Source organism: Callionymus lyra, chromosome 4 (assembly GCF_982586985.1).
Source record: "Callionymus lyra chromosome 4, fCalLyr1.hap1.1, whole genome shotgun sequence".
In the NCBI taxonomy this organism is placed as follows: Eukaryota; Metazoa; Chordata; class Actinopteri; order Syngnathiformes; family Callionymidae; genus Callionymus; species Callionymus lyra.
Genome location: NC_141821.1, coordinates 18062409 through 18077318, shown reverse-complemented (window position 1 = coordinate 18077318; position 14910 = coordinate 18062409). Strand labels below are relative to the sequence as shown.

At 37.3% G+C, this 14910-nt stretch overlaps 2 protein-coding genes across 4 annotated transcripts; one reads left to right on the top strand and one right to left on the bottom strand.

The window, feature by feature from the left end:
- Positions 1-233: 233 nt before the first annotated feature.
- shrprbck1r (sharpin and rbck1 related) lies at positions 234-9428 on the bottom strand. Of its 2 annotated transcripts, none has more exons than XM_087789020.1 (14): positions 8830-9428; positions 6758-6932; positions 6100-6174; positions 5797-5938; positions 5257-5347; positions 4864-5188; positions 4639-4739; positions 4383-4553; positions 3136-3296; positions 2825-2936; positions 1509-1688; positions 1290-1388; positions 1051-1194; positions 234-728 (listed from the first exon to the last, which is right to left on the bottom strand). In XM_087789020.1, the coding sequence occupies exons 1-14, from the start codon at positions 9094-9096 to the stop codon at positions 648-650; spliced, it is 2124 nt and encodes a 707-aa protein (XP_087645146.1). In that variant the 5' UTR covers positions 9097-9428; the 3' UTR covers positions 234-647. The 2 variants fall into 2 exon arrangements, with proteins under 2 accessions (XP_087645146.1, XP_087645147.1); XM_087789021.1 differs by having other exon boundaries at positions 4639-4736; positions 8830-9426.
- A 1957-nt stretch (positions 9429-11385) lies between these two features.
- On the top strand, positions 11386-13651 carry prlh2 (prolactin releasing hormone 2). 2 transcript variants are annotated; one of them, XM_087788094.1, is made up of 3 exons: positions 11386-11498; positions 11705-11919; positions 13397-13651. In XM_087788094.1, exons 2-3 carry the CDS (start codon positions 11754-11756, stop codon positions 13594-13596), a joined length of 366 nt encoding a protein of 121 aa, XP_087644220.1. In that variant the 5' UTR covers positions 11386-11498; positions 11705-11753; the 3' UTR covers positions 13597-13651. The 2 variants fall into 2 exon arrangements, with proteins under 2 accessions (XP_087644220.1, XP_087644219.1); XM_087788093.1 differs by having other exon boundaries at positions 11676-11919.
- Positions 13652-14910: the final 1259 nt, after the last annotated feature.

Here is a 14910-nt window from a genome sequence, read left to right as displayed (position 1 = left end):
ATGATTTTCCAAAAGTTAAAAATTGCCGCCTTGTTATGTCAAAGTGAGAACCAAACCATTTGTGGCACATGTTCATGAGATAAGTGGACGACACATTTCTCAACACATTCTGGTGAAAGTTGGTTTGGTATGTAATTGTCTAACCTTATGATTAGAATTTGGATGTTGGCCAGAGAATGCATTAGTTGTTAATGTTTCAGAAGGAGGGGGTAAGAAATAAACAACAAAACAACTAGAGAAACAGTAATAAACTGTAATAGGTTAATGTGACAAACATGATCAACTTCCAAAAAAGTAGTCTGGGGAAGATAAAATATGAAAGTATGTGAGGATGGACACAACATCCGTTATACTTTCAAGTAGTTACACTTAAATTAATTAAAACAAAACACCACACACCTCAACTGTATTGGGTGTTCATCATTGTGCAATGTATTCAAGGCAATGTTGACATTTCACTGCTACTTGAAATTGACCTAAAACATGATCATTAACACTGTTAAAAGCTTTGGTTTACAAACATAAGGTGACTTCTCTCAATCAAAGGCATCACACATTAAAATACACTCAAAGGATCAAACAAAACAACTGAATGAGAGAAGGCAACATGTAACAATACATACATACTGCGCGCTCACGTGTTACACTCAATGACAGTTTTGACATTTTGGATGGCATTTTTGATTATTGACGTTGCAGCGACATCCTCCGCTCGTATCTCCAGGACCCTGAGGGAGAAACAAAACAACTTTTGTAAAATCAAACTGTGAACTGTGTGTGATTATTTAGGGTCATTTTTTGAAGACATAATTTGACATATTTAGTTTTTAACAGTGTCACATTTTTATTGTAGGAAACAGAGCAACCATTTAAAAAAAACTAAAGGTATAATTAAAACACAGCACTTGACATATACTGTACTTGTACATCTACATTTTTATTTTCTTATTGATGCGTGACAAAGTTAGAATATCAACAGAGAACATTTTATCAAACAAACATGTATATATTTAAGAGCTATTTAGAGCTTTGGCTTCTAAAAACATTTACCTTTGGCCCCCATCTTGGGCCCCTGGTTACCCAGCAGATTTCTGTATGACAGACAGTGCATCGCAACCAATCGCATCCATCTCTTTTCTGCATGATGATGCTACACTGTGGACAGTGCATGGCCTCGCCCGACTGCACCAGGGTCTTGTCGAGAGGCACAAAAAAAATATTTAATTTAACTTACACGGGGAAAGATGAATCCCTCTCTCTTTATATTACTAGATCTTAATGAAATATACCTTTAATAAATGTGTTGTCCTTCTAGCAGCAGAATCATTCAGAGCACGGATCCCCAAATCATCTTGGTATTGTTTACAGTTCATTCCCTCGTGTATAGCCTGATGAGGAAAACAAGACACTAGCTTTCAACTGCAATTTGCCACAGCTTTAAAATGTAATATGTAACTATTGTTCTTCTTTCTTAAAATAAAAAAAAAAACCTGATTAAGTTGATATACCTTACAAATAAGGCAGTTTTGCTTCCTGCAAACAGGACAGTGAAACACATTGACCGTGTCTTCATACACACACCACCCCGGACAGTCTGCGGTGGAGCAGTGGTAACTGCCTTCACATCGAGACTCAGCTACAGACAGACTTCTCTGCAGCCAGCGTTCGTACTCCTCCGCCGAGACCAACTGTCAAAGAAAACACAGGTGCGTTTCATACCTCGGGTCAGTGACCCACTTACGGGACAGTGTGCTTCTCATATCTCTTTACAGTTTACTTTCACTATCTTGGTCACTATTTGGGAAGAAAACAGTTTTGTAATGACTAATCTGAGCCAGATTTCTCTCCAGCAGTTTTCACTAAATAATGAGATAAATAATGGTTTAGTCTCCTTTTCTTTGCAGGTGGGAGTCGTCACAATTTCTTTTTACTTCTCCAGGTATCTATGATAATTGATTAATTGCTGATATAAAGAAATTCAGTATCAGAATGCTACTTACAATCAGATAATAAAACACATCACTTCCCCATCAATATTTACACAGTTTTTTTTGTTATCTGTTAGTAGTAGATAGTAAACTAGCCTTTGGCCCAGGGGCCCTTTAGCTAAACAAAGGAAACGTTTGGAACTCTATAAAGGAACATTATCATGTAATTCCTTATTTTTTATGCAATTTTCAAAATTTATTATTTGTTTAACATTTTGGGAAATCATGGCCATATGTTAACAGGAGAAATTTTACACGCCTGGACTGTTAGTGTGTCCCTTGGTTTTTTTTTCCCAGTCATAAACCCTTGTATTAACCCCTTACTAGCTAGCTGGTAACAGACGCGGATTGACACAGAATGTAGTGTGGTTAGGAACAGTTGAAAACTTGAGAATCCAAAGGCAGTTTGCATCTTGTAGGTGCAGGGCAAATAATAGTTTCATTCTACATTATATGATAATAAATCCATTGTTTCCTTCTGTCTAATTTTCTGAGTCCCCTGCCGCCCTCACTGCTCTAAGATATTAATTCTGAAGTTTCTGAGCCAGTCTTGGTTCAACGTGAGTTTTGTTGTATGACATAAAGTGAACATAACTGATTAACTTGGGGAGTTTAGTGGTCACTTCTTGACAAATCATTAGACATTAGTTAGCCACATTGATGTTATAGAAAATGTAAGTTAAAGACTAAGCTTTGGATGTCGACTCCTTTTTGCTTTCTATGAATTTTCAAACATTACAAGGACGAGCTTCAATAACAGATCCAGTGTTCTCATGGTTTGTTTCAACTGCTGAAGAAAAGAACACTATAACACAGGTTACGTAAACATAACTCACAGCTCGGATCTCCCTCTCTTGTAGGAAGCATCCACAAGCATACGTGTCGTCTCTGTATGGACAGGCCACCTCGGGCTCCTCACTCAGCATGATCACAGAACGCAAACACTCCCTGGAAATATGGACAAACGCATGATAGATTTACTACAGATATATTTTGAAGATGTAAGACAGTAGGGGTTGGAGCTGGTGTTTAGTTCTCTTATCTTGGTGAGGAGCCTCAACTACATTCCCTTCATGCATCCTTTACCACATCAGTGTCTCCACTAGTCGTCTCTTCAGTGTCTTACAAAGAATACAATTTTATTCACCTGCAGAAACAATGCAGGCACTCCCTGAGCAGGGCGCCCTCTCCTGGCTGTAGATCCACATAACAAATCCTACAGTCCAAAGGCTCTGGGTTTGGCACCAGGTCCTGTCCATCCATCCGCACCAGCCTGGCATAATTCTCCCTGCGCTCTTGTTCTTTAGCCTGATGAAGGAAGCAGTGCAAACTTACATTGTTCAGACACGGGGCCAAAAATAAATTCCAAGAGAGTTTGTACAATTTAATCTTTTTAATTGTAACAGTTTGACACATAATGAGCAATTTAAAAACTTTATAACACTTGTTTGTTATAGAGTCGGTGGACCAAAAGATCATAAATATAGATACCATTTAGTGCAATTAAATGATTAGAGGATGTAGATCAGGGGTGTCAAACTCAGTCACACAAGGGGCAAAAATCTTTAAGCCTTCAAGGCTGAACAAAAAGTTTACTTAAGAAGCTGTCGGTAACAATAAGTACGAGTCTGATTGTAATGTTATCTTTAATTCTTGGAGGGTGAACATACATTAACTATCTATGCGTTTGTCCTTCTCTTCAACATCATAACTCTTAATGGAAGTCTCTGTATTATGTTTGACAGCCATAGTCTTTGTTTCTCAACTGTCATTTAACACTGGCATCTTTATAGGTCAAGAAATATGAACAATTTGATTTGAGCCAAGTACTATCAACTGACTTTGCTGGCCAGATTAGGCCCCTGGGGCCCCCTTGACACATGTGATATAGAGTCTAATCATGACGGAAAAGTTTAAGTAGAAAGAGTTTTACAAAGCAGTCGATTACACACCAGGATAAGTCACACACAGAGTCACAGATACACCACAAATACAACAAACTCTCAAAAATCACAATTAAATGATTGCCAATTTAAAAACCAGAGCCCCAAAAATAGATTTATTGTGCTTATGTTTGTTCCTCAGGATATTGTGTGTCGAGCTTTTTCTATAAGTTGTGATCCAGGTAAGATAGAAGTGAGTTGCACATTGCGTCAGAGCTTGCCATCAAATCTGTTCTCCTTCAAAAAAAGACAGAAAAAGAGAAGATGGTCAACCTTAGAGGGCTCTGATTTGATTCAAATTCTTGTTGCCATTTTGGAAATTCTGGCAAAATCAGTTAATTTGACTTAATGTTAGGCTGTGCAAAAACAGTGGATTACTATTAAAATGGAACATTTTGAAGACAGTAAAAAGTATTAGAACCTAATTGATGTTGATTTGTGGGATCTCTACCTGCTGGTACTGCCTGACTGCCTCCCTCTCCTGCTGGATCCGCCTGAGTTCCATCATATCAGGTGTGTACCCAGAAGGAATCCTGTAGTTCTCCGGCCGGTTTGTGCTGCAGATCTCACAGCCTGGTCGTGTGGGTTTGTTGATAAAAGTGCAAGAAGGGCAGGGCCATCCCTACAACAAGCAACACACATTAAACCAAAAGCTATCCCTATAAACATATACAACGTCAAATACCAGAATCACACATCGCCTGTACCTTTGAGGGTGTATTTGGTGTCAGTGCATTATACAACTGAGGCATTTCCAGGCTGATGAGATCCTTGAGATTAGAAATTCTTTCTCCCACCAACGCTCCTGCTAACGCATAGATGTTAGAGAGAAGATTAATACAATGTTTGGGTTGTTTTAAGGTTTCTTGACTAAGCTGGACACCAATTCATTTTGAGAGAGTCACAAGCAAGGACGACATGTTTCCACTCACCGCTAGAACTGCTGCCTGTACTAGGTCCAGGTGGCAAGGTGTTGTAAGGTCTCTGGTGTTGGATTAATGAGTTGCTTGTAGGAGGGCATGAGAGGGGGGACTGAGAGGAAGAAAGACTTGATGGAGAACCTAATAGAAGACTCTCTTTGTCATTCTTGAGCAGATTGCGTGTCAAGCCTGCATGTTGGGCAGAGAGAAGGTACAGGAAGGCCGTGTCGCCGTCCTGACGAACACCGTACGACGATATCGAGCGCTGGTCGGCACACATGCTCTGTCCGATCACCCAACGCTGCACAAGCGGGTGAAAACCATATTCTTGAAAGATCTGAAGAGAGAAGAAGAACCCAGCATTTTAGTGTAAAGATTTATATGTAATAAATAGGGGAAACCCACCTGTTGTTTTAGTGCTGCAGTGGTCATGTGTGGTTGAACTTTGATTTTGATGCAACAAGATGACCATGAATCCTCAACTACAACAGTCAAGCTGTGAGCAAATCAGAAAGGAAACAAAGGGTTAGAAGTATTTAATCAGGGATCTAAAGACTGTGTGGGAAATTGTAATAGTCGTGATTTCCAACTACTGTTGATGTGTGTATGAAGACAACTGCAAACTTGATACAGTGATAACCTTTTTGCAGAAATTGTATTTTTCAGAAGCTAAATTAACCTTTATAAGTAACATTTATTTTACATAAACACTTAACACAGTAAATCCCAAAAGTAAACTTGTTCGGTTGGTTTACAGCAAACACTTTCCTCCATTTCATAGATAGACAAGAAGAATTTATAGATGTGAGGCTCACACCCAAACTAAATCATTGGTTTACGATTAATATGCTGACTAACCTGTGAAAGAAAATAATCAATCGCATGTGACAAGATCATTCCTAGGATCTTCAAAGTCTTATTCAGTTTTTACAAGAAGACCCTTACTTTATCTCTTTGTCCTCATCAGCAGAAGTAGAGCGCTGGATGCTCAGGCAGGCCTGTTGACGCGCCAGTGTAGCAGCGAACAGAGAAGCGGCCTGGATGTCCCCAGCCTCGATTGCACGACTCAAATCTAAACACGACTCCTCTTCAGGTAGAATAGAACCAAAGTATAGAGAAAAAGAAAAAAACCCACAGAGACACATTCACACATGAATGAGAACACAGTGAATGCAAAAAATGTTGCCCTTCAACCTGCTCTGCAGCATATGATGAATAATGAACAAATGACTTTTTAAATATACATACCTGTTTTTTGTAGAATAGAGATGTCTGACGGATGGGAAATATTCTGGGTCTGCTGTATGTTGTTGTCTTTTGCGACTAATGAACAAGTTTTAGAAGAAATGGTGTCAATATTTTCATCATCATCATTCAATGTACATTTGTTAAAAGTTGGTACAGCTTCTTCACATTCCAACTGGAGAAACAATAAAAAATAAATTATAAATAAAACAATAGATAAACATTATCAAAGACAAGAGAATACTACTACAAACTAACAGTTTTTTGTTAATAAAAGAAACACCATCAATGTTATACTTAAAACATGACTATGTTCAGTACATCTCCAAGTCAATAGTCGACAAAGTAAGAGTAAGTAATAAATAAGACTTACATACATTTTGATGGCAATCATATTTAATTAATATTAATATAGTAATGATTGAACACATTCAATACAGTACATTCTAAAGCAATAGATTCATTCATCTTTGGTTATACTTTAAGTATATTATATAATATTTTTATTTTTATTTCTACTGAAGTGTCTATACTTTAAAAGTTTCTTTAACATTTTATAGTAACGATGATAATAACATGTTAATTTTTTTAAAGTGGTAAATATTACCAAAACCCTTTTTATTCCTGGAAATATATTGTTTTAATGTGTGGGGTGACTGACCTCTCTGTGTTTCTCTCAAAGATGACATCAAAACCGTGGCCCATTCCTGCGCTTCTTGCTCAGAGCGAAAGTTAAAACTGATGCGATCACTTGGGGACGATGCCAAACTCAACTCATGGCACATGCGTGACTTTATTTCATAGTTCAAGCTTCTTAAATCATACTCGGCAATGGTCTGGAAAAAAAGAAAAAAAAAGAAATGGATGAAACAGGAAACAAAAGTAAATTGGGGAAGGAAGAAGATGCATTGTTACAATTCTCTGGTGAACTTTGTAAAGACTTTCATTTGAATTATCTAAAAGTAACCACCCTTAGTTATGTTCTCCCCGTGTTGCGTGGGTTTACTCCGGGAGTCCGGTTTCCTCACACACGGTTTCCTCACACAGTCCAATTGACTGATTGAGAATCAACCTCTGTCTGTCTCTGTCTGTACCTATTGTCCATAGGTATGAGTGTGTAAATGGTCTGTCTTTGTGTGCCCTGCAACAGACTGGCGTCCTGTCCAGGGTGTCCCTTGCCTCTCGTCCAATGAAACTGAGATAGGCTCCAGTCATTATTAGATGGGACTTCGGGAGGTCCAGGACAAAGCCACGTCCAGTGTCCATCAGAGGCGACGAGGTGGAGATAGTTGACAACTATAAGTACCTCGGTGTGTGGATGGACAGTAAACTGGACTGGTCCTGCAACACCGTCCATGTGTATAAGAAAGTTCAGAATAGACTGTACTTTCTGAGGAGGCTCCGATCATTTAACATCTGCAAGAAGCTCCTCTGCATGTTCTACCAGTCTGTAGTGGCCAGTGTTTTATGCTGTGGTGTGTTGGGGTGGAAATGTGTCCAAGAGGAGTGTCAATAGGTTGGACAGGTTGATCAGAAGGGCTGGCTCTGTGGTTGGTATGAAGCTGGACTCACTGGTGACAGTTGCTGAGAGGAGATCACTGAACAAACTACTGTCCATCATGGATGATGACAGTCATCCTCTGAACACTGTCATCAGTGAGCAGAGAAGCAGAATGAGTGCACGAATGCTCCTTCCCAGGTGCAAAACAAATAGACTCAAGGACTCATTCATTCCTTGGGCTATTAAATTGTACAATTCTGAGTTTGGGGGCAGGAGTGGAGTGAGAGTATCTGGATGTTCTGTTCCATGTTAGTCTTTGTATCCTTTGTCTTTGTTGTTTTTCTTTGATCTATGTTCTTTATCTTTATCTTTAGACTTAGATTGTATCATCTTGTTATTTCTCTTTATTTCTCTTTGTTCTTGTTCTCATTTTATTTTGATTTATTTTTTTGTGAAAAATTGCTGTATTTGCTGTGGCTATTGGAAAAAAACAATAAAGTTCCACCTTACCTTACCTTACCTTACTGTGTTTTTGTATATTATTGTGTTTTTACTTTATTTGTATGTGATGTATTATGTAAACTGTCTGCATCTTTGTTGAAGACTTCAGATGGAAAGTAAGGTAAGGTAAAACTTTATTGATTTTTCCAATAGCCACAGAAAATACAGCAATTTTTCATAAAAAATAAATCAAAATAAAATAAGAACAAGAACAAAGAGAAATAAAGAGAATGAACAAGATGATACAATCTACAATCTACAAGTCTAAAGATAAAGATAAAACAAGACAAGACAAGATAAGATAAGATAAGGTAAGGTAAAACTTTATTGATCAAGTATAAATACTTATATAATACTCATATAAATATATTTATTATACATTCATAAATAAATGAATAGATAAAGAACATAGACAAAGAAACATAATGTGTGACTGCACATTGTCCTTTTAAATAAATAAACTGAAACTGAATAACCAAACTTAACTGATTGCGGTGTGAGTCATTTAAAAAATAAATATAATAAGTATAAATATAAAAATTTTGTTTTTACTTCTAACAAAAAGTATTTTAACACGATTTTAATAAAACATATCTAAAACATATATACAGCTTCCAAAAATTAATTAAAAGTCTAACAGATGAAACCATTAAAAAAAGATTCCTCTTCACTATTGAATTGAATTTTTCTTTTAGTTTGAAGACCCAAAACCACGGCCTAGTTTAACTCACATTACTCCAGCCGGTTACACTGTTGTCGTGGAGCGACAGGCGGAAATCCCCGGACTTTCCCTGGTCCATGCTGAGCTGCAGGCGGAGCGACTCGCCACCTGCTCCTGGGAGACACAGCGGTCGAATACCGGAGTGACACACCGAGACCCGGACCGACATGAGGACGGTCTGGGCGCCGGACTGTGACCCCGAGAGTCCGTGAGTCACGGACACGGCGTCGGACTGTCCCGGAGTGACAGCTCCAGACGACGAGTGGCTCAGAGACATCCTGACTAGAAAGTCCTTTAGAGTCCAGTTAAAGTCCAGATCCGTCCGGTAGAGACCGAGGGTCGCGACATTTACTTGACGGTATAAATAATGACATCATCGACACCAGGAAGCGAAACTGTCAACTCTTTAAAAAAAATAATGTCCATCGAATTTCAACACTTTTTTAAAGAGATCTTTACTATCCGGTTCCGCCTGTTCAGATGCCTGCTAGTCAGACGAGGAGAAAAACTGGTTCTTCAAAGTCGTTGTTGACACTTCTGTGGACAGAAAGCGAAGTTTCGAATTCAGTGACGTTTACTTCTGTTTATAATTCAGATCGCGTCACATGTAAGGCCAACAGCGCCCCCTACTCTGCCGGAGGAGATATTGCAGTTTCCTGACTTTACCTACCTACCTTCTAACATATTCTTAAGTATATATATTTTTAAGAATTATAATATATATCGTTCATTTAACTACTACACAGATACATTCTTTCCATATTTAATTGAAATGTTCCACCAACACAATTTGAAAGGGATTTATACATTTATTTATTTTGTACATAATCTGTGTTAAAATAATTTTGACTGTCAAATAAAATAAAAACACAAGGAATTTGTTTTGCAGTTTTATATACTGTGATTTGCGATTTCATAGTAACAGTAAGTTCATTCGGGTGATTAAATTAAAACTTATAAACATTTTTGTTTATTCTTTACAAGATTCCATTATGTTATCGATAAGTGGTTAGATTTGCAAACATGTAGACAAACAATAACGTCAAAAGCGCCACAAATCCTTTTTTTTTATTATTGTTTTGTTGAACTGTTATCGCATGGGTGTGCTACTATTTTATTATCGATAGATGGCAGCAACGGACACCATATTTACTCTGCAGTTATCTACAATTACACAGAACATAGACGTGTTCATTTTATTAAACAAGACAATAAATGACGGATCACATTGAAATTAATTAAATAATCATATAAATAATTGACTGTAATACTAAAGGAATATACATTTGTTTATTTGGTTTTGTTGTTTGTAGTAAAAGAGTTCAAAAAGTCCAGTTAACTCTTGGTCTAGTCCCCTCCACTCACTTATACTCTACCTGGTTAACATCTTTTGCCATGAGTAGGGGGTTGTTAAAAATGACTTAAAACATGGCCATGAACTTTACTTCCATCCTACTCGTTTAGGTCACAAATGGCAGTCAATCACCACGACATAGTGGGGGCTGAGCTCAGGTGGATGCAGCTGTTCATCATGATGCTGGTGGGGTTCTCCAAATCAATAACACATCACTCAACATTAGAACCTGAGACAATGCTGTTTGAATTCCATTATAAAAAAAAAGCAGCAATAAATATAGAACTAAGAAAGTATCTTAGATATAAGTTGTTTTTTTAAGATGCATTATTGTCATGGTTTACGTCAGGAATCAACCACCAGTCGAGTCGTGTCCGGTCCTTTCACAAGAACACTGATGACACAAAGGTGGTCAATCAGAGCCTGGAGAAAGTCAGACAGAAGGTTAATGAGGGGAACACTTCATGGCAGAATGTCACTAAGAAATAGCCTCACTCTTTATTCATCATACACAATGAGATATTAGTCAAACGAATTAAAAATGACTGGAGAACATTAAAAACAAACTTGTTGTTTACGTGATTATTATATATAAACCTTTATCTGTTCCCGCTTTGAGAGTCAGCTTTAATTTTCTTTTACATGATGACCTCACTGAATGACTAACACACGTAGAACACCAGTGGGTGAAGTTGTGGTGCTGCTGGCAGACAATGAATCACAAAGTCGTTGATTTTTATGTGGCAAACGTGTTCTAGTTTGAATTCACTTGACTTATGATTGATTTTGATTTAGTTGTTAGACAAATTGCTTTTTTAATAAACACTTCAAAAGAAGGTATGGTCTCGGAATCAAAGTTACTGAGAAGATCAGATAGATCCAAACTACTTTGCTCAAGAGGCTAGTTTCGTGACTGATGCATTTGTTTTGATACAGTTGCAGCTGCCATGTCTTGTCCTGTGCATCAGTGATGTTAGAGACATTACACACCCACTCGAGCTGCAGGTCACTTGGGTAGGTGGGCCTCAGCACCTTCAGTAATTTAGGACTTCATTCATTGACTTCCTGATGGACGGCTCTGCTGCGTGACACACATCACCTCGGCCCCCCAAATATCTATTTCCACTGAAACCAGGAGCCCCAAGAGTGGGAAGATGTGAGCAGCAGCCAGGGGATCTCTTTGAAAACCTGTGTGTGTGTGTGTGTGTGTGTGCTTGTGTGTATGCTCATGAATTCTCGTCCAATAATATAAAAGCTGGAGTCCACCTGCATCATCACCAAGAGTCCAGTCGTCTGCTGACTGACCATCTGATACCAAAGTTAAGGTGAGGAACTGATTTCAAACTTGAATTTATATTAAAGTCGTTTTTTTTTTCCTTTACATTTTAATACAGATCGTTCAGATTTAATTTTAGTTATAAAGCATATCATTGTAAAGCTTTTACTTTAAATTAATTTGATCTTTTATGAATATTTATTATTTTTAATTTAATTTTTACAAGGCGTTCATCAGACTGGTATAACCCTGCAGACGTACGGACCAGGGTCGTTCCTCCAGTGTCCCCGGTGACTCCCGCAGGATGCTTCCCGGTAGAGGTGCTGATGTTCGGCTGTGCCAGGTGAAGAAGCACCGCTGGCTGCCGGCACTCCTGTCGCTCCTCGTCCTTCTCTCCTCCAGCCTGGGCGGCTCTCACTGCACTACCGTGGAGCACGACTTCCACATCGTCCACAACCTTGACAACAGAAGTAAGACATTTTATTTGTAACTCAAAAACATTATCCTCAACAGTTTCCATGTGACGAATACGTTTGAATATGATCTACTATTGTATTGTATTCTTAAAACATAAAATGAACGCGTTTTAATTTTGTTTCAACGTATTTAAAAACAGTCATTATTGATAAATCTACATTCAAGGCATCCCTTTTAAAACTTTAACACAGTTTCAAATTTAGTTACGTATTTAAAAACCGTCATTATTGATAAATTGACATTGTAGGCATCCTTTTTTAAACATTAACACCGTTTCAAATTTAGTTACGTATTTAAAAACAGTCAGTTTGTTCATAAAACTACTTTCAAGACATAATTTTTACACATTGTTTTTTCTAAACTTGCACCACTTTATTGATAAAAACTACTTTCAAGACAACATTTCAACTGTTGTATTATCAGTTTTATCTTGACCTTTAAAGTATATATTTTATTAAATATTGTTTTGATTGTTTAAGCGCTTTGTGACTCTGGTCTGGAAAAGCGCTATACAAATAAAAATTACTTACTTACTTACTTACATTAACGCATTTTTTATTTTTTCTAAACGTATTTAAAAAGAGCTACTTTATTGATAAAACTACTTTCAGAACAACCTATTCAAAAATGTAACTTTAAAACATTTTTTTTTACATTTTTGAAAGCAGTCACTTTATTGAGTTGATTAAGTAGACAAATACTTTTTCTCCCGCAAACTCGTTTAACATTTTAAAAATAAAACTCACACACAACTACTGATCTTATTTAAATACTTTATACATATAACATTGATCAGGATTCACTAAAAAATAGTTATTCTACTGTCTGGATTTCGGATGTCTTAAAATGGCTTTGAAGTGTTATGAGTAAAAAAAAAAAACTGAGTCTAAATAATAGACGTTGTAATAATATGAGATGATCAATAATCCCTGAACGATTCAGTTTATAATCCAGTTAAAAGCAAAAATAAAATGGCGATAATTTCAATACCATTGAATAGTCCAAACATATTCAGTAGTTTTGATCAGTTGAGCAACATATAGCAAAAACAGGTTAAAATAATAAATAAATAAATAATAAATACAAATATTCATTACCTTGTTGAATAACTTCATGTTCATGAAAAGTATTTAATTAAACGTGTAAATGTGTTAATACAAAATAAATGAACCATGAAAGAAGTAAAAATACAATATAAAATGATTGGCACAACATTACAATTATAGTCTGCAGTTTATTTTATGATCACTGTAGTCATTAACAAAATGTTCTCACATGCAATTTGTCTGCAATATAATGTCATTATATTATAAAGTTAACAGTTGGAGTCCTGCACAGGTTGTTACATTATAAGTGCTATACTATGATTATATATCAACAGAGTTGCTTTAACTTGGCTCTTGACATAATGGAAAAACAACAACCGTTATCTTGATGTTGGTTTCACTGATGCACATGTTTGATATCCAGGCCCGGAGATCGACCCGTTTTGGTACGTGGGCCGCGGTGTGCGACCTATTGGGCGCTTCGGGAAGAGGCACAGCAGCATGGAGACATTGACAGCCATGGAGCCTGTTGTCAGAACATTAGAGAAGCTCCTCAAAACTCTACGGAACAAGGACAACCTGGACGAAGTTCTGGCCAAAGATGACACGTATTGGTTGCCATGAAATTGATCATGAACTTCTTCCATGGTGATCGCCAACAGTTTTCTTTTTCTTTTTTTAAAAACACACAATTCTGTTCATTTACTATTGGTCATTCACTTTCCAAATGTGAAGATTTTAATTTCATGCTTTATTGGTACATGAATAAACAGAGGTGTTGAGATTGTCTACTGATGGTTATTTATTCACACGACTGTGGGTCTTTAAATCTTGTACGTTGTTGGGACGTGCACGTGGATAGTCCATAAGACAAGTTATTCCAAAAAAGTAAACTTGTGTTAGCTCAGGGTCAAGGTGACCCAGAGGGCCGAGAACAAATGTGTTTTCATGCACTGCATATGTATTTCTTGTCGTTCACGTTGACCAAAAGACAACACAAGGGATATCTGAAACATATTTGTTTTTCGGGACATTGGGTCACCTTGACCCCGAGATACAACAATGGTTAAAAAATGTCTTATTAACAAAAATTAATTAATTGTGTTCCAATGAACCGACCCCTCCCCAGCCTCGTACGTGGTGGTGGAATGAAGGACAGACACATGGATGAGTTTAAGAAAAATGCTCGTTTAGTGAATTATGCAAAAGTCAGAGACAAACTGACGTGAACACGGGCGCTAGCAAGCAGAGAGATCTATCGCAGACGTCTTCGAATGCCAGAACGCCAAGATCAGACAAAATGGTGGATCTTTATAGTAGAATATTCAGGTTAACGCCTCTAGTCAAATGTGAATGTAGGATTGGTCAATAACTGTAAACACTTGATTCTAAGATGGCCGTCGCACGTGATCGTAGTGGAAACTTACCAAAAGTTGTTGTCTTCTAGAAAGAGTTTTTTCCCAGCGACTTGCTGGCCTGTTGTGTCTTTCAGTGCGAGTTCTCAAACAGGTTCACACAGACTTGTTTGGAATCTGGGATTGTTTAATCTTTCTGTGTGTGTGAGGCTTTCTGACCTCGGCCTGTGAGTTGTGAACCTGAGTTTAGTTTAAGTGAATGCAATGCCAGAAAAGGATTATTTAATATGAATTAAATATGAAAGATTATAAGTTAATCAAATGACTATTTGAAATGTGTGTTAAATCTAGATGATTGATTACAGTAAAGTTGTCATTTCCTTACATTCCCTAATGATGCAATAAAACAAAGACAAGTCTGATTACAAAATAATGATCGCGAATCTGATTATAAACTAAACATGCAAAACTATCATCCGTATAGTGCCACACAAAGATTACATATGGTGAGAAAGCAACAGAGGAAACACAGATTCATTTAATGAATACAATTATACATTATGAGCATTTCTCTCAAATCACA